This window comes from Hyla sarda, chromosome 11 (genome assembly GCF_029499605.1).
Source record: "Hyla sarda isolate aHylSar1 chromosome 11, aHylSar1.hap1, whole genome shotgun sequence".
NCBI classification, from domain to species: domain Eukaryota; kingdom Metazoa; phylum Chordata; class Amphibia; order Anura; family Hylidae; genus Hyla; species Hyla sarda.
In genome coordinates this window covers 101,421,979-101,443,950 of record NC_079199.1, presented here as the reverse complement: position 1 = coordinate 101,443,950, position 21,972 = coordinate 101,421,979, and the positions used below count along the sequence as shown (strand labels likewise).

Genomic DNA, 21,972 nt, shown 5'->3' with positions numbered 1-21,972 from the left:
CTCCAGAGCTGCAGTCTTATCCTCCAGTCACCTCCAGAGCTGCAGTCTTATCCTCCAGTCACCTCCAGAGCAGCAGTCTTATCCTCCAGTCACCTCCAGAGCTGCAGTCGTATCCTCCAGAGCTGCAGTCATGTCTTATCCTTCAGTCACCTCCAGAGCTGCACTCCTGTCTTATCCTCCAGTCACCTCCAGAGCTGCAGTCTTATCCTCCAGTCACCTCCAGAGCTACAGTCATGTCTTATCCTCCAGTCACCTCCAGAGCTGCAGTCATGTCTTTTCCTCCAGTCACCTCCAGAGCTGCACTCCTGTCTTATCCTCCAGTCACCTCCAGAGCTGCAGTCTTATCTCCCAGTCACCTCCAGAGCTGCAGTCTTATCTCCCAGTCACCTCCAGAGCTGCAGTCTTATCTCCCAGTCACCTCCAGAGCTGCAGTCCTATCTCCCAGTCACCTCCAGAGCTGCAGTCTTATCTCCCAGTTACCTCCAGAGCTGCAGTCTTATCCTCCAGTCACCTCCAGAGCTGCAGTCATGTCTTATCCTCCAGTCACCTCCAGAGCTGCAGTCTTATCCTCCAGTCACCTCCAGAGCTGCAGTCCAGTCACCTCCAGAGCTGCAGTCTTATCCTCCAGTCACCTCCGGAGCTGCAGTCATGTCTTATCCTCCAGTCACCTCCAGAGCTGCAGTCTTATCCTCCAGTCACCTCCAGAGCTTCAGTCATATCTTATCCTCCAGTCACCTCCAGAGCTGCAGTCCTATCCTCCAGTCACCTCCAGAGCTGCAGTCTTATCCTCCAGTCACCTCCAGAGCTGCAGTCTTATCCTCCAGTCACCTCCAGAGCAGCAGTCTTATCCTCCAGTCACCTCCAGAGCTGCAGTCGTATCCTCCAGTCACCTCCAGAGCTGCAGTCATGTCTTATCCTTCAGTCACCTCCAGAGCTGCACTCCTGTCTTATCCTCCAGTCACCTCCAGAGCTGCAGTCTTATCTCCCAGTCACCTCCAGAGCTGCAGTCTTATCTCCCAGTCACCTCCAGAGCTGCAGTCTTATCCTCCAAGTTATAGCGGGTCGGGACCGGCACCTAGCAACAGCCAAGACCCGTGGCTAATAGCGCGTGGCACCGATCGTGTTACCGCGCGCTATTAACCCTTTAGACGGGGCATTCAAAGTTGATCGCCGCTTCTAAAGTGAAAGCTTATCAGTGCCGGTTAGCTCAGCGGGCTGTTCGGGACCACCACGGCAAAATCACGGCGTCACCAACAGCTGGAGGACACGAGGAGGGTCACCTACCATCTTCCGGCGTGTCCGATCGCCAAATGACTGCTCCGTGCCTGAGATCCAGGCATGAGCAGTCAAGCGGCAGAATCATCGATCAATGTTATCCTATGGGATAACAATGATCAATGTAAAAGATCAGTGTGTGCAGTGTTATAGCCCCCTATGGTATATCAGAATCACCCCCCTTTTCCCATTTTAAAAATTAAATTTTAATTAAATTTAATTAAATTAAAAAGTCGCATAAAAAAAAAAAAAACACTATTAAATACAAACAGCCATCATTTAGAAAAATACTGTGATATCAATATTTGGTCATACAGCCCAGCACTAGCCAGAGATAGCCGAGTACAGCTCTCGTGTATCTCCTGTGCTCCCATACAGACTGCAGGAGGAGCACTGCCAGAGCCCTGCAAAATGACCTCCAGCAGGCCACAAATGTGCATGTGTCCACTCAAACGGTCAGAAACAGACTCCATGAGGGCCCGACGTCCACAGGTGGGGGTTGTGCTCACAGCCCAACACCGTGCAGGACGTTTGGCATTTGCCAGAGAAGACCAAGATTGTGAAATTCACCACTGGCGCCCTGTGCTCTTCACAGATGAAAGCAGGTTCACACTGAGCACATCTGACAGAGGTGACAGAGTCTGGAGACGCCGTGGAGAACGTTCTGCTGCCTGTAACTTCCTCCAGCATGACCAGTTTGGCGGTGGGTCAGTAATGGTGTGGGGTGGCATTTCTTTGAGGGGCTCCATGTGCTTGCCAGAGGTAGCCTGACTGCCATTAGGTACCGAGATGAGATCCTCAGACCCCTTGTGAGACCATATGCTGGTGCGGTTGGCCCTGGGTTCCTCCTAATACAAGACAATGCTAGACCTCATGTGGCTGGAGTGTGTCAGCAGTTCCTACAAGAGGACAGCATTGATGCTATGGACTGGCCGCCCGTTCCCCTGAATCCGATTGAGCACATCTGGGACGTCTCGCTCCATCCACCACAGACTGTCCAGGAGTTGGTGGATGCTTTAGTCCAGGTCTGGGAGGACTTCCCTCATGAGACCATCCCCCACCTCATCAGGATCATGCCCAGGCGTTGTAGGGAGGTCATACGGGCACGTGGAGGCCACACACACTACTGAGCCTCATTGGGACTTGTATTAAGGACATTACATAAAGTTGGATCAGCCTGTAGTGGGGTTTTCCACTGTGATTTTGAGTGACTCCATATCCAGACCTCCATGGGTTCATACATTTGATTTCCATTGATAATTTTTGGTGATTTTGTTGTCACATTCAACTATGTAAAGAGGAAAGTATTTCATACGATCAGTTCATTCAGATCTAGGAGGTGTTATCGCAGGGTTCACTTTATTTTTTTGAGCAGTGTATATAAAATGTATTGATATTTGTGTGTGTGGTGCAGCTTCTATATATAAACCTTTATTGTCTCTAGTCACTGACAGCAAGCAGCAGCATTCCTGAAAAAAGTTTGAATTGAGCCAGTGTATCATAATATGTCACGTGTGATACGATCTTAGAGGTTCACAGAACACTGCAGCATATTCTTTTTTTCTTGCTTGAAGATATAGATTTTTAGTCCACAATCAGATTTGTCGCACCTCCATAATATACACAGATGCTGTGAAGAAAAAAGCTAATTATACAAAAGATCAAATATACCTACTACAATGGCACAAAGTGTTTTAAATTACGGGAATAAAACTATTATAATACTGCCCCTATGTACAAGAATATAACTAATATAATACTGCTCCTATATACAAGAATATAACTACTATAATACTGCTCCTATATACAAGAATATAACTACTATAATACTGCCCCTATATACAAGAATATAACTACTATAATACTGCTCCTATATACAAGAATATAACTACTATAATACTGCTCCTATATACAAGAATATAACTACTATAATACTGCTCCTATATACAAGAATATAACTACTATAATACTGCCCCTATGTACAAGAATATAACTAATATAATACTGCCCCTATGTACAAGAATATAACTACTATAATACTGCTCCTATATACAAGAATATAACTACTATAATACTGCCCCTATATACAAGAATATATCTACTATAATACTGCCTCCTATATACAAGAATATAACTACTATAATACTGCTCCTATATACAAGAATATATCTACTATAATACTGCCTCCTATATACAAGAATATAACTACTATAATACTGCTCCTATATACAAGAATATAACTACTATAATACTGCTCCTATATACAAGAATATAACTACTATAATACTGCTCCTATATACAAGAATATAACTACTATAATACTGCTCCTATATACAAGAATATAACTACTATAATACTGCCTCCTATATACAAGAATATAACTACTATAATACTGCTCCTATATACAGGAATATAACTACTATAATACTGCTCCTATATACAAGAATATAACTACTATAATACTGCTCCTATATACAACAATATAACTACTATAATACTGCTCCTATATACAAGAATATAACTACTATAATACTGCCCCTATATACAAGAATATAACTACTATAATACTGCTCATATATACAAGAATATAACTACTATAATACCGCACCTATATACAAGAATATAACTACTATAATACTGCCCCTATATACAAGAATATAACTACTATAATACTGCCCCTATATACAAGAATATAACTACTATAATACTGCTCCTATATATACAAGAATATAACTACTATAATACTGCTGCTATATATACAAGAATATAACTACTATAATACTGCTCCTATATACAAGAATATAACTACTATAATACTGCTCCTATATACAAGAATATAACTACTTTAATACTGCTCCTATATACAAGAATATAACTACTATAATACTGCTCCTATATACAAGAATATAACTACTATAATACTGCCTCCTATATACAAGAATATAACTACTATAATACTGCTCCTATATACAAGAATATAACTACTATAATACTGCCTCTATGTACAAGAATATAACTATTATAATACTGCCCCTATATACAAGAATATAACTACTATAATACTGCTCCTATATACAGGAATATACCTACTATAATACTGCTCCTATATACAAGAATATAACTACTATAATACTGCTCCTATATAAAAGAATATAACTACTATAATACTGCTCCTATATACAAGAATATAACTACTATAATACTGCTCCTATATACAAGAATATAACTACTAGAATACTGCTCCTATATACAGGAATATAACTACTATAATACTGCCTCCTATATACAAGAATATAACTACTATAATACTGCTCCTATATACAAGAATATAACTACTATAATACTGCTCCTATATACAGGAATATAACTACTATAATACTGCTCCTATATAAAAGAATATAACTAATATAATACTGCCTCCTATATACAAGAATATAACTACTATAATACTGCTCCTATATACAAGAATATAACTACTATAGTACTGCTCCTTTATACAAGAATATAACTACTATAATACTGCTCCTATATACAAGAATATAACTACTATAATACTGCTCCTATATACAAGAATATAACTACTATAATACTGCCTCCTATATACAAGAATATAACTACTATAATACTGCTCCTATATACAAGAATATAACTACTATAATACTGCTCCTATATACAAGAATATAACTACTATAATACTGCTCCTATATACAAGAATATAACTACTATAATACTGCCTCCTATATACAAGAATATAACTACTATAATACTGCCCCTATATACAAGAATATAACTACTATAATACTGCCCCTATATACAAGAATATAACTACTATAATACTGCTCCAATATACAAGAATATAACTACTATAATACTGCTCCTATATACCAGAATATAACTACTATAATACTGTTCCTATATACAAGAATATAACTACTATAATACTGCCTCCTATATACAAGAATATAACTACTATAATACTGCCTCCTATATACAAGAATATAACTACTATAATACTGCTCCTATATACAAGAATATAACTACTATAATACTGCTCCTATATACAAGAATATAACTACTATAATACTGCCTCCTATATACAAGAATATAACTACTATAATACTGCTCCTATATACAAGAATATAACTACTATAATACTGCTCCTATATACAAGAATATAACTACTATAATACTGCTCCTATATACAAGAATATAACTACTATAATACTGCCCCCTATGTACAAGAATATAACTACTATAATACTGCCCCCTATATACAAGAATATAACTACTATAATACTGCTCCTATATACCAGAATATAACTACTTTAATACTGCTCCTATATACAAGAATATAACTACTATAATACTGCCCCCTATATACAAGAATATAACTACTATAATACTGCCCCCTATATACAAGAATATAACTACTATAATACTGCCTCCTATATACAAGAATATAACTACTATAATACTGCCCCCTATATACAAGAATATAACTACTATAATACTGCTCCTATATACAAGAATATAACTACTATAATACTGCTCCTATATATACAAGAATATAACTACTATAATACTGCTCCTATATACAAGAATATAACTACTATAATACTGCTCCTATATACAAGAATATAACTACTATAATACTGCCTCCTGTATACAAGAATATAACTACTATAATACTGCCCCCTATATACAAGAATATAACTACTATAATACTGCTCCTATATACAAGAATATAACTACTATAATACTGCCTCCTATATACAAGAATATAACTACTATAATACTGCTCCTATATACAAGAATATAACTACTATAATACTGCCTCCTATATACAAGAATATAACTACTATAATACTGCCTCCTATATACAAGAATATAACTACTATTATACTACTCCTATATACAAGAATATAACTACTATAATACTGCCTCCTGTATACAAGAATATAACTACTATAATACTGCCCCCTATATACAAGAATATAACTACTATAATACTGCCTCCTATATACAAGAATATAACTACTTTCTTCCACGACATCCGGCAGCACAGAAGGGAATTCCCGGCCTCTTTTATTCCCCCTAGGACCGCCCACCTATATACAAAAGACAAAAGAACAACCAATCCGCATCCAGACATCCCTATATATGACGCACACCTCCAAATGCAATTGTGTTTTTTTCTGTCCTCTTTTCTTCCTAGAAGGACTGTAAGTATAATTTGCCCACCGTTTTAATGTTTTTTTCTTTTTCTTTAGGTATAGCGTTAGTGTTCCAGCTTTTTTGCTGAGTGTCAATGTGGGTAACCCTGACTTTCCTAACGCTACCCCTGATGGTCCATGTGGGTTCCTGGACTAAATCAGTGGACCCTTTGGGTGTTAATACTGTATTGCCAGTTGTCAGTACGGGCTTATTACAGTGGCTTCCGGGAGTGATGTCCGCCATATCAGATGCTTATACAGCAGAGACTTGCAGCAGTAAGGTATTTACCTTTTGATTATTGGAGTTCCGGTTCGCGGCCATGTTGCTGGTGGCGTGCGCGCGTATTCACGCGAGGTTGGAGTCCGGGCGTCTGACGTCACCGGAAGTGGTAGTACTTCCGGGTCTCCGGACGGAGCGCGCGCTTTGTGTGTATTTAAAGCCGCTCAGTCTGGCGTGCTCTGCCCTTCTGGTGCAGGCAGCCGGACTCTCTGTTTCTCTAAGGTGTCCTGATGCTGTATTCCTTCTGAGAAGTCCAGACGTGTATTGTTTCTCTGCAGAGGCATTTTTTAGCTTTGGCTTATGGTGTCTCCTTATGTTTTACAGATGTCTAGTTCTACTTCTTCTAAGAAGAGAAAGTCTAAGGCTAAACACAGACTCTGTAAATCTTGTGACCAGCCTATTCCTGATAACCAAAGTGGGGATTTCTGTGAGATCTGTTTAAATCATTTGGAGCATCATGATGGGACTGCTATGCCTGCTTTATGTGTTAGCTGTCTACAACCACTTCCAGCTGGGGCTACTTCCACAGTATGTGATAAATGTGCAGCTCCTCAAGGATCTTCTGAACTCCTACATGATATGAGAGGTTTCTTTAGTTGGTTTAAGGAACAGTTTGGTGCCTCATCTGGGCATTCCTCTAAGAAGAAGAAACTAGACATCAAGGAAAAGTTGTTTAGATCGCCATCTCCTTCGTCCTCTGACTCCTCCTCTCATTCGGAGGATTCAGAGGTGGAATCAGATGACATTATTTCTGAAGATTATTTCTTATTTAAGAAAGAACTGGCAGATAAGCTGATTAAAGCAGTAAAAAGCAGCATGGAAACATCTAAGATCAGATCAGATGTGCAAGAGAAAGAAGAATTATATTATTTTCCTAAAAAGAAGTCCATTATGTTTTCTGGGCATGAAGTGCTGAGGTCCATAATGGAAAAGGAGTGGAAGAAGCCAGATCACAGGCTGGAACTAGGATATAGATTCCGCGCAGTATATAAGCTTGACCCAGCGGAATCAGATGGGGTGAACCATCTAAATTGGATCCTGCTGTGGCGGATTTATCCAAGAAGACTCTATTGCCTTCTGATGACTCTTCTATCTTAAAGGACGCCATGGATCGGAAAGCTGATGTCCTAACTAAAAGAGCATACTCCAATACTGCAGCATTGGCAAAAGCGGCCTTGTCTTCAGTTCCTGTAGCAAGAGCTCTTAGGTTGTGGCTTAGTCAATTAAGCAGAAATATTGAACAAGGTGTCTCAAGAGAAGAGTTACTAGATGAAGTAGCCACTTTAAAGACAGCAGCAGAGTTTGTGTGCGACTTTCCCGTTGATGTCACCAGAATCTGTGCCAAAAATATGGCGGTCTTAAACTCTGTAAGAAGGGCGATTTATGTAAAACCATGGTATGGAGAGACTTCATCCAAGAATAATTTATGCGGTTTACCCTTTGAACCAGGTCACCTGATCGGCTCCCAGTTAGAGAAAATTCTGGGTCCTGCAAAGAAGGGAGAAAAACTAGCATTTCCATATTCTTTTAAAAAGAAGCCTTTTCGTCCCTATCGATTCAGAAAGTCAGGTTTCAAAAGAAAACCCTTTCAAGAAAGAAGATTTAATAGACGACAGCATGAGAATAAAGGAAAGTCTTCCCATTCCAAGCAACTTAAATCAGAGTTTTGACAATTATTGCGACACGTCGGTAGGAGCAAGATTAACAAGATTCTTTCCCGCCTGGGAAGCTGTAACCTCAGACAAGTGGGTCCTAAGTATTATAGCGGATGGTTACAAACTAAATTTCCTCAGTCATCCAGTAGAAAAGTTTTGTCTAAACACAGAAGATCCAGTCATTTTTTCTCTTCTAGAAGATTTTCTAAACAAGAAGGCGCTAGAGCCAGTTCCAATTCTCCAACAACAAGGAAGTGGAGTTTATTCAAGAGTGTTCCCTGTGCCGAAACCTGGAGGCAGCTGGAGGCTGATCATAGATTTAAGATACGTAAACATGTTCTTAAAGAAAGAAACGTTTCGCATGGACAATATAAGATCTGCCACAGGTATTGTTCAAGAACAAGATTGGATGGTGTCCCTCGACTTAAGCGATGCTTATCTTCACATACCTATACATGTCTCCTCAAGAGCTTTCCTGAGGGTAGCTGTCAAGAAAGAAGGAAGAATTCATCACTTTCAATTCCGTGCCATGCCTTTCGGGTTGTCCCCCGCACCGAGGGTATTTACGAAAGTAGTAATAACCCTGGTAGCTTCGCTTCGTCTGAAAGGAGTCCAGATTATACCATACCTGGACGATTGGCTCTTGATAGCTCAGTCTCAAGATCTCCTGCTTTTCCATCTCAACATCACCTTGCATCTTCTGTCGTCAGTCGGCTTCATTTTGAATCAGGCAAAGTCGGATCTTATTCCAAGAAGGAAGAGGATGTTTCTGGGTCTGATCATAGACTCTATGTGTATGAAAGTGTTTCTACCTCTAGAGAAGCAACAGAAGATAAAGTCGCAGATACGGTATCTAATTTCTGTTCCAGTGACATCTATCAGAACAGCCATGAGAGTCTTAGGCCTGCTAACGGCAGCTATCGAAGCGGTTCCCTGGGCCAGGAGTCACATCAGGGAATTGCAGTCCGAGATTTTGACAGTCTGGAATCGCAAGATCAACTCGTTATCAAGCCATCTTTCCTTGTCAGTAAGAACCCGTCAGGCTCTCAAATGGTGGTTGGTCCCAGAGAATCTTTCAAGAGGCAACAGTTTCAAACAAGTAACAATGGAAGTGGTAACTACGGATGCATCAAAACAGGGCTGGGGAGCTCATCTGGGCTCTCAGTGGGTCCAGAAACCGTGGTCTCAAGAAGAGAGACAATTCTCTTCCAACTTGCGGGAACTAAGGGCCATCAGACTAGCTTTGATTCATTTTACTCCTTGGCTCAAGAACAGAGCAGTCTTAGTCCAATCGGACAATTCTGTATCAGTTTCTATCTTCAGAAGCAGGGAGGAACGAGAGCACAATTGCTCCAGAGAGAATGCAAGATGTTATTTCTTTGGGCGGAAAACCATTTCACAGCCCTGACTGCCGTCCACATAAAAGGGACTCTAAATGTTCATGCAGATCTGCTCAGTCGAGTAACCCTGGATCCCAACGAATGGGAGCTCAATCCCAAGTATTTTTCCCAGATCACCAGGAGATGGGGATGCCCGGAATGGGACTTAATGGCAACTCGCCAGAACAAGAAGCTGAAGAAATTTTGCTCCCTATACAAACAAGATCAGCCGGATCATCTAGATGCTCTGACACTCAACTGGGAGAATCTTTGTGCGTATCTTTTCCCTCCAGTCCCTCGACTGTCAAGAATTCTGAAAAAGATTATTCAAGAGAAACCATCAGTAATCCTTCTAGCTCCATTCTGGCCGCGCAGGGCCTGGTTCCCGTTGTTGCTTCGTTTGTCCAAGGGGGATTATTGGAAGCTGCCACTTCACAAGGACCTCCTGATACAGAGAGGGTTCTGTCATCAACACCTGGACAGAATCCATTTAACTGTCTGGAATTTGAAAGATCCAGATTTCGTAATGTAGGTCTCTCAGATGAAGTCATCCAGTCTTTGTTGTCTGCTCGCAAGGAGTCCACTAATGCTTTATACTCCAAATTGTGGCGAAAATTCTTATATTGGAAGAAGGATAGAGGAGACCCTGAAATTACAGTACCTGTCATTCTTCAGTTTTTACAGGAGGGGTTTGCTAGAGGGTTAAAACCCAATACGCTGCGTGTACATTTGACTACAATCAATTCTTTTACAGTTGGAAAATTTATGTTACAACCATTGATAACAAGATTTAAGAATCTAAGGCCTAGAGTAAAGCCTCCTATTGCTCCATGGGATCTCTCCCTAGTGTTACGAAAACTGACCGGTCCTCCTTTTGAACCAGCTAAAGAGGTGGACATAAAATGGCTCTCTCTAAAAGCTCTATTTCTGGCAGTAATCACGTCTGCAAAGAGACTTGGTGAATTACAGGCTCTCTCCTCCCGCTCTCCTTATATTAGGTTTACTCAAGATGGAGTCTTATTAAGAACAGTCCCTTCATTTGCACCTAAGGTACCCTCTGAAAGTAATATCAACAGGGAAATATTCCTACCTGTATTCCATCCCCCATCTGGAGAAGATCAGCATCTTTGTTCTCTGGATGTCAAGTCTATTCTTCTTTGTTATCTGGAAAGAGTGAGTGCCTTCAGGAGGGATGAGAATTTATTCCTTCAGTTTGCAGGCCCTAGAAAGGGGTTTAAAGCAGCAAAGGACACTCTCGCAAGGTGGATCAAATCGTCCATTTCTGAAGCATATAAACAAGAAGGTAGAGAACCTCCTTTTCCACTTAAAGCCCATTCCACTCGGGCAACAACTGCCTCTTGGGCAGAGAGAGCGGAAGTCCCTGTGAGTGGCATCTGTTATGCGGCCTCGTGGTCTACTCCGTCCACGTTTATCAAGCACTACAGGCTAGACACGGAGTCAGAGAGTCCAGCCTTTAGCACTGGGGTTTTGTCAGCAGCATATAATATTCAACCCTCCCCTGTTTGATAGCTAGCGATATCCCTTCTGTGCTGCCGGATGTCGTGGAAGAAAGTTAAAATTATTTTTACCTGTAATTTTGCTTTCTTCGAGACAGAAGGCAGCACATACTACCCTCCCAATAATTAATATTTGCATCAAGAAAAGAGTCTAGTCATTTACACAATTGCATTTGGAGGTGTGCGTCATATATAGGGATGTCTGGATGCGGATTGGTTGTTCTTTTGTCTTTTGTATATAGGTGGGCGGTCCTAGGGGGAATAAAAGAGGCCGGGAATTCCCTTCTGTGCTGCCTTCTGTCTCGAAGAAAGCAAAATTACAGGTAAAAATAATTTTAACTATAATACTGCTCCTATATACAACAATATAACTACTATAATACTGCCCCCTATATACAAGAATATAACTACTATAATACTGCTCCTATATACAAGACTATAACTACTATAATACTGCTCCTATATACAAGAATATAACTACTATAATACTTCTCCTATATACAAGAATATAACTACTATAATACTGCTTCTATATACAAGAATATAACTACTATAATACTGCCTCCTATATACAAGAATATAACTACTATAATGAGAATTCGGGTAGAAAAACAGACATGGTGCACATCTACAATCTTGTATAATGATCTGATTGCTTCTCAGCATAATATCAAAACTAACAGGTTGTTAGTATACATTTTTGATCAAAAAGTACAAGCCCACTCGCCACGTCAAGGCCACCTATTTAGAGTGGGTCCCTAACGTCCCTAGCATAAAATGGCGCAGCACCGAGCGGCGACCACCACCGCCGCGACACCAATGCCCACAGTGGGGAACGACCCACTGGCAGAGGGGCCCCAATGCCACTCAAAACCAGTCTATGGGCCGCACCCCCCCCGCAGACACGGCGCCACGGCAGTAACGGACACCGCACAGCACCACACCAGTGTGAACAAGATGTGATGGCTCACTTACCATGCTCTCCCAGTCAGACTGGGAGGCTGCTAGGAAAGAAATGACCCATGTGTAGCTAACTACTACTTATATAGGGTTGGGCTGAGGGGGTGGGGAAGAGTGCAGACAACATGTTCAAACAAAAAAAAAAAGAGGGGATAGAAATCACAGTGTGAATTCGGGTAGAAAAACAGACATGGTGCACATCTACAATCTTGTATAATGATCTGATTGCTTCTCAGCATAATATCAAAACTAACAGGTTGTTAGTATACATTTTTGATCAAAAAGTACAAGCCCACTCGCCACGTCAAGGCCACCTATTTAGAGTGGGTCCCTAACGTCCCTAGCATAAAATGGCGCAGCACCGAGCGGCGACCACCACCGCCGCGACACCAATGCCCACAGGGGGGAACGACCCACCGGCAGAGCGGCCCCAATGCCACTCAAAACCAGTCTATGGGCCGCACCCCCCCCGCAGACACGGCGCCACGGCAGTAACGGACACCGCACAGCACCACACCAGTGTGAACAAGATGTGATGGCTCACTTACCATGCTCTCCCAGTCAGACTGGGAGGCTGCTAGGAAAGAAATGACCCATGTGTAGCTAACTACTACTTATATAGGGTTGGGCTGAGGGGGTGGGGAAGAGTGCAGACAACATGTTCAAACAAAAAAAAAAAAAAATCAAAAATCAAAAATGTATACTAACAACCTGTTAGTTTTTGATATTATGCTGAGAAGCAATCAGATCATTATACAAGATTGTAGATGTGCACCATGTCTGCTTTTCTACCCGAATTCACACTGTGATTCTATCCCCTCCTTTTTCTTTGTTTTAACATGTGCTGCACTCTTCCCCACCCCCTCAGCCCAACCCTATATAAGCAGTAGTTAGCTGCACATGGGCCATTTCTTTCCTAGCAGCCTCCCAGTCTGACTGGGAGAGTATGGTAAGTGAGCTATTACATCCCTGTTCACACTGGTGTGGTGCTGTGCGGTGTCCGTTGCTGCCGTGGCGCCGTGTCTGCGGGGGGGGTGCGGCCCATAGACTGGTTTGAGTGGCATTGGGGCTGCTCTGCCAGTGGATCGTTCCCCCCTGTGGGCATTGGCGTCGCGGCGGTGGTGGTCGCCGCCTGGTGCTGCGCCATTTTATGCTAGGGACGTTAGGGACCCACTCTGGATAGGTGGCCTTGACGTGGCGAGTGGGCTTGTACTTTTTGATCAAAAATGTATAATAACAACCTGTTAGTTTTTGATATTATGCTGAGAAGCAATCAGATCATTATACAAGATTGTAGATGTGCACCATGTCTGTTTTTCTACCCGAATTCATAACTACTATAATACTGCTCCTATATACAAGAATATAACTACTATAATACTGCTCCTATATACAAGAATATAACTACTATAATACTGCTCCTATACACAAGAATATAACTACTATAATACTGCTCCTATATACAAGAATATAACTACTATAATACTGCTCCTATATACAAGAATATAACTACTATAATACTGCTCCTATATACAAGAATATAACTACTATAATACTGCTCCTATATACAAGAATATAACTACTATAATACTGCCCCTATATACAAGAATATAACTACTATAATACTGCTCCTATATACAAGAATATAACTACTATAATACTGCTCCTATATACAGGAATATACCTACTATAATACTGCCCCCTATGTATAAGAATATAACTACTAGTCTACAGGTCTGTATATCACTATCATTGCTGATTACATTTCCCATAGGAGATGATATACCGGTAGTTTTTCTTATACATTTTCCAGTGGATATAGAATATAATGTAAATAAGAGATAACATCTGTACGAACCTGGAAATCTGTATAATACGTGAGATAATGCAGCATAAATGTCAGCACAGAGAGCCATTCAGATGTCACCGCAGACGTATGACAGATCTATACAGGGAAAGTAATAGACATTATTGTATATTTCCTGACCTGTCATTCCCAGCCTGCAGGGCGGCAGTAGACTCTCCTGCTCCATGATTTCCAGAGCTTAATATTAGGTCAGGTCACTTTATGAACCTGTGTTTTCTATTTTAGGAGAAGTTACATGGATTTTACAGCATAGTAATATGCTTTACTGTACAGCAGGACCAATGGACATAGCCAACAATAGATAGGACCTGTCCCATTCACATGGATTGGAGACACTACTGGACATTCTCTGTGACCTTTTCAAAGGTTATTCCACAAGGAGGGGGAGGCTGATCACTGCTATGAATGGTGGTGGATTCAGTGTTATCTATCTACAGGGGGGGGGGGGCTGATCTATGCTGTGAATGGTGGTGGATCCAGTGTTATCTATATACAGAGAGAGAGGCTGATCTATGCTGTAAATGGTGGTGGATCTAGTGTTATCTATATACAGAGAGAGAGGCTGATCACTGCTATGAATGGTGGTGGATCCAGTGTTATCTATATACAGGGAGGGGAGGCTGATCTGTGCTGTGAATGGTGGTGGTTCCAGTGTTATCTATATAAAGGGAGGGGAGGCTGATCTCTAATGTGAATGGTGGTGGATCCAGTGTTATCTATAAACAGGGAGGGGAGGCTGATCTCTAATGTGAATGGTGGTGGATCCAGTGTTATCTATAAACAGGGAGGGGAGGCTGATCTATGCTGTGGTATACTATATAAAAGACCTATCTGCACACCAGAGCCCAGATATACTATATATAGATATATATATACCTCCACACAAAGGCCCAGATATAACTCTATATACCTGCCCGTTTGAGACCCCTGTACTATATCCTCTATACTAGGAAATATTATGTATAATATACATACCTCCTCACACCTCCCGTTACACAGCTGGTATATAAGTGGTATTTTAAAGAGGAGAACTGAAGGACGGATATGTCAAGGAAAAGATACCCCGGAGCGTCAGCTTTTTTGCCGGCAATTCTGTAATATTCAGTATCCCAGGAAATCTGCCAACACGGTCGACGCTCACTCAGATTTCCCAGAAACACACAAGAAGGATACACGTGATAAGAGAGGCGGCCATCATAAGGGATAAAGTCATTCTTATATGGCACACGTATGGATCGCTGAGTGACATCCGATACAAGGATTTTGATTGGCACAAGTTGTATAAGCTGCCTAATCCTAAGGACATCACTGCTCCCGTCCTATGGATCACGGGAAACGCTTCTACCTGCAACACACAACATACAAACACATGTATACAAACATATATACAGTATACAAACACATAAATACAACATACAAACACATATACAGTATACAAACACATATATACAACATACAAACACATATATACAACATAAAAACACATAAATACAACATACAAACACATATACAGTATACAAACACATATATACAACATACAAACACATATACAGTATACAAACACATATATACAACATACAAACACATACAGTGTACAAACACATATATACAACATACAAACACATATACAGTATACAAACACATATATATATAGTATACAAACACATATATACAACATACAAACACATATACAGTATACAAACACATATATATAGTATACAAACACATATATACAACATACAAACACATATACAGTATACAAACACATATATACAACATACAAACACATGTATACAAACACATACAGTATACAAACACATATATATATAGTATACAAACACATATATACAACATACAAACACATATACAGTATACAAACACATATATACAAACACATATACAGTATACAAACACATATACAGTATACAAACACATATATACAACATACAAACACATATACAGTATACAAACACATATATACAACATACAAACACATATACAGTATACAAACACATACAGTATACAAACACATATATACAACATACAAACACATATACAGTATACAAACACATATATACAACATACAAACACATATACAGTATACAAACACATATATACAACATACAAACACATATACAGTATACAAACACATATATACAACATACAAACACATATACAGTATACAAACACATATATACAACATACAAACACATATACAGTATACAAACACATATATACAACATACAAACACATATACAGTATACAAACACATATATACAACATACAAACACATATACAGTATACAAACACATATATACAACATACAAACACATATACAGTATACAAACACATATACAGTATACAAACACATATATACAACATACAAACACATATACAGTATACAAACACATATACAGTATACAAACACATATATACAAACACATATATACAACATACAAACACATATACAGTATACAAACACATCTATACAACATACAAACACATATACAGTATACAAACACATATATACAACATACAAACACATACAGTATACAAACACATACAGTATACAAACACATATCTACAACATACAAACACATATACAGTATACAAACACATATATACAGTATACAAACACATATACAGTATACAAACACATATACAGTATACAAACACATATCTACAACATACAAACACATATTTAAAGTATAAAAACACATATATACAATATAAAAACATTTATACAGCATACAAACACTAATATACAACAAAAACATACAAACACATATATACAACATATAACATACAAACATATATATACAACATACATATATATTAATATTCTTTTAATTGCAAACACCGTTCAAGGCTATGCCGTAGCATAGCATTGATCAGTGTTATCTTCACTCCTCTTGTACAGCCTGTATACTTGGATCACATGAGGAAGGCAAGGGCCCTCCTGCCATCATGTCAGCTGATCAGGACCCCGAGATTGTGCTTCAGAGGTCCCAATCCAGCCGGCAGCTGTATTTTTGGTTTTAGATTCCGCAATCAACTTTTGATGGCAGCTGGTACTCACCAGCCATGAAGTGTACTCTGCTTGTGAGCGTGCTCCATACACCTGGACCGCGAGCAGGTCATCCATAAATTCCTTCTATAAAAAAAATCTTAATCCTTTCAGTACTTATCAGCTGCTGTATATGCCACAGTAAGTTGTGCAGCTCTTTCCAGTCTGACCACAGTGCTCTCTGCTGACACCTCTGTCCGTCTCAGTAACTTTCCAGAGTAGGAGCAAATCCCCATAGCAAACCTCTCCTGTTCTGGACAGTTCCTGACAGAGGTGTCAGCAGAGAGCACTGTGGTCAGACTGGAAAGAACTACACAACTTCCTCTGGAGCATACAGCAGCTGATAAGTACTGGAAGGATTCACATTTTTATATAGAAGTAATTTACAAATCTGTATAACTTTCTGGCATCAGTTGATTTAAAAAAAAAAAAGGTTTTCCATCGGAGTACCCCTTTAAGGAGTTTTAATCTGGAATATTATTGGTTGCTATGGGCAACTTCTCCACTGCTCCTCTGCACAAGCTCAAGTAAATCTCCTGCCATATGTACAATAAAAACATACTGGATAGGCTCACAAACCTGAAACGCAGCCACAGTGAATGTCCCGATACACGAGGATAGTCCCACCACAAGTAATACCCTCTGGGACATGGCACAATGAATCCCAATGGCTGCAGACCGGATGTCAAGGAACTTGTATTCTACACATACGGTGGCAGCTCCTGTGATAGATAATACATGGCGTTACATCTACTGTGTTCTTCAGCTGGTGCATTGGCTGCCTTAAAGGGGTACTCCACCTTGAGACATCTAATCACCTATGCAAAGGATAGGGGATACGATGTCTGATCGCGGGGGTCCGCCGCCAGCGGCGGGACCCCCGCGATCAGATATCGTATCCCCTATCCAAAGTGTAGGGGATAAGATGTCTAGCGGCAGCGTACCCCTTTAAATCATACCTGTCATTTCAGGTAACTTTTCAAGATGCCCTGTCCTGTATGTATACATGAGGATCAGCACTATTTCTAGCCATGATATAGCTTGTATATGGTATTTTTCAGCAGATTTCTGCTGTGCGGGCTTCATCTATAATTTGCAGTTCGCCCAGAGCTGGTGGGCGGAGCTTCCTCCTCCATTGAAAGACAAGTTACTCATATACATCCACTTACCAAGAATGGACGACAGCATAAAGACGGCAGTAAATACAGCAGACTCTGGGAAATAGGATCCTGTTTCACTATAAAAGGAACATTAAAAAGTATTAGTTTAGTATAGTCTGATAACTACACACAAGAACCATGAGCAAAACAACTACATATAAGAACCACAAGCAGAACTACACACACGAGACATGAGCAAAACAACTACACACAACAACCATAAGCAAAACAACTACACACAAGAGACATGAGCAAAACTACACACAAGAACCACGAGCAAAACAACTACACACAACAACCATAAGCAAAACAACTACACACAAGAACCATCGGCAAAACAATTAGACAGTAGAACCATGAGCAAAACAACTACATATAAGAACCACAAGCAGAACAACTACACACACGAGACATGAGCAAAACAACTACACACAACAACCATAAGCAAAACAACTACACACAAGAACCACGAGCAAAACAACTACACACAAGAACCACGAGCAAAACAACTACACACAAGAACCACGAGCAAAACAACTACACACAAGAACCACGAGCAAAACAACTACACACAAAAACTATGAGCAAAACAACTACACACAAGAACCATGAGCAAAACAACAACTACACAACAACCATGAGCAAAACAACTACACACAAGAGACATGAGCAAAACAACTACACACAAGGACCATGAGCAAAACAACTACACACAAGAACTACATGGAAAACAACTACACACAAGGACCATTAGCAAAACAACTACACACAAGAACCACATGGAAAACAACTACACACAAGAACCATGAGCAAAACAACTACACACAAGGATCATGAGCAAAACAACTACACACAAGAACCACGAGCAAAACAACCACACAAAAGAGACATGAGCAAAACAACTACACAAAAGAGACATGAGCAAAACAACTACACAAAAGAGACATGAGCAAAACAACTACACAAAAGAGACATGAGCAAAACAACTACACACAAGGATCATGAGCAAAACAACTACACACAAGAGACATGGGCAAAACAACTACACACAAGAACCACAAGCAAAACAACTACACACAAGAACCACGAGCAAAACAACCACACAAAAGAGACATGAGCAAAACAACTACACAAAAGAGACATGAGCAAAACAACTACACACAAGGATCATGAGCAAAACAACTACACACAAGAGACATGGGCAAAACAACTACACACAAGAACCACAAGCAAAACAACTACACACAAGAACCACGAGCAAAACAACCACACAAAAGAGACATGAGCAAAACAACTACACAAAAGAGACATGAGCAAAACAACCACACAAAAGAGACATGAGCAAAACAACTACACAAAAGAGACATGAGCAAAACAACTACACAAAAGAGACATGAGCAAAACAACTACACACAAGGATCATGAGCAAAACAACTACACACAAGAGACATGGGCAAAACAACTACACACAAGAACCATTGATACATTTCTAAAGTCTACACTAGGTCTCATGGATTAGGATGGGACGTATGATGTTATATGTTTGTATGTGCACGGTTTATTCATTGTTTATCACATTCCAAAGTCCATCAGACGTTCTCCGGCGGGGTCTGTTATTAGGCTTTATCTCTTCTCCTTTGAAGGAACGTCTGAGCCGATTTATCACCAGGTCAAAGATCAGCTTTCGGTCTGGTCATGAACTAGCCTAGACATTGGAGGAGATGAGGTAAACAAATCCTCATACAAGCTTTTCGTCCTTGACGGACTGTACTGACAACAGCAATATATTTAAAGGAGGAGATTGTAGAAGAAGAATTCTATGCAATTTTTAATAAAGACCTATGGAGAAAATCTTTGTACCATCAAAATTACAAAGCAGGAATGCAAAAATACTAAAGTGTCCATGGACCTTAAAGAGAACCTCTCATGATGTTGTTATATGTTATAATTCTCGCAGGTCACTGCCCCCATCATGGTAAACCACCCCCAGCCTTTATTTTTAAAAATTTTTCGTTTTCTACCTTGATATTGCTCTTTATTTTCTGCTCAGTCAGATTCACAGACTGGGAAGGGGCGTTCCCCAGCAGGCGTGACATCATCTGAAGCCATACAGGGGAGAACCTCCTCCCTCACTCTGCTAGACACAGCCCAGAGCACTCAGTGTGAGGTGAGCTATGATTGGCTAAGGCTGCACACACACCCCTCAGCACTCCAGACTGCATTTCCTGTGGTTGGACTTCTGCCAGGCCAGCAGGAGACCAAATTCTGTTCAACAGATGGGGGGGGGGATATGTGCTCTGGATAAGTAGGGAGACACCTAGTGGCAGCTTTTTTAAACACAAATAAAACATAGAAAACTTTTTTTTTTTTTAAACAAAGTACATTAGAAAGATTTTATTATTTACCATAAGGAGTGCAATAGCAAACATTAGTTTTAATCAGAGTGCCCATTTAAGGTTGAAAAAGGCCCGATCCTGAAAAGGTTATTATTATTATTGTTGTTAATATTATCACATAATAATATTATAATGTATAGTAAGCGGTGAGTGCCATTCCTCCTTTCTTTGCATATTGGGATTTTGAATACTCTTCATTTTCATAAGGAATTGAGCACCACTAACTGTTATGGGACTGACCTGGTTCGCATAGGAGTCACGGGAAGCTTGGCAGTGCCGGCCAGCTTTTTCTAATCTAAGTTGTGATTATAATGTATAGTAAATCTAAATAATATAAAATAATACATAAAATAATATAATAAACCTAATAAAAACTATAGTCAGAAGTATATCTAGTGATATTTTGTATCAGACTTGGTTTCCCTCTCACCTGATATACAGTAAGTACGTTGGAGCGTGGCCTTCAGCGACGGTCACGGCATAAGCAACAAAAAGCCCTACTAGTGTCCAAGTCACCCAAAAACAAGGCAAGAATGCCAATCCCCGAATTTCCATAATGCTGGTATCAGTCCTGGGGTCTTCTCTAGTCTCCCAGCCGAGAGGCCACCTGTCCTCAGGGATGTCACCGTTTTATCAAAATGAATGGTGTGGTTTGGTTTTCCGGTTTGGCACCCACTGGTTTAGGAGATCCACTGCCACATCCTAGAGCCCCTTCTTCCTCCGTCATAATCCAGTACTTGGTTATTGTAGTTCCCGGCTGTATCATACGATAGTATCTGATCCTTGTGCTACTTTCTTCACAGTCACCAGAGTCTTCTACTTATCCGGTTGCCCCCACCTCCTTGGTTTTAGTCCAGAACTTGCTCTTGGCACTCTCCGCGATGATACGAAATGTTATAATAACAATGTGATGTTGTAATAACTGTTCTCAGTGTAGTTTGTGGATCATTTATTTGCATGTTCTACCCAGTAACAGTGAGGTATTGTGGAGGAGGAGGAGTGGACCAAGCTTGGGTAGATGCCATCAACAGAGCTATGGAGAAAAGAATGGAGTAGAGATCCTACGATGACTTGCTGGAGAGCCATTCCTGTATGAGGTGCCGCAGGACTGTGAAGGTCCTTCTCATCACCGGCAGAGATACTACTATGACTTGCTGGAGAGCCATTCCTGTATGAGGTGCCGCAGGACTGTGAAGGTCCTTC

At 40.2% G+C, this 21,972-nt stretch overlaps 1 protein-coding gene across 1 annotated transcript; it reads right to left on the bottom strand.

Annotated features, from left to right (window-relative positions):
* Positions 1 to 2,340: 2,340 nt before the first annotated feature.
* On the bottom strand, positions 2,341 to 21,531 carry LOC130295154 (DNA damage-regulated autophagy modulator protein 1-like). The gene is made up of 7 exons (XM_056545555.1): positions 21,200 to 21,531; positions 18,383 to 18,450; positions 17,793 to 17,935; positions 15,320 to 15,491; positions 15,122 to 15,177; positions 14,138 to 14,224; positions 2,341 to 2,905 (listed from the first exon to the last, which is right to left on the bottom strand). The coding sequence occupies exons 1-7, from the start codon at positions 21,322 to 21,324 to the stop codon at positions 2,801 to 2,803; spliced, it is 756 nt and encodes a 251-aa protein (XP_056401530.1). The 5' UTR covers positions 21,325 to 21,531; the 3' UTR covers positions 2,341 to 2,800.
* Positions 21,532 to 21,972: the final 441 nt, after the last annotated feature.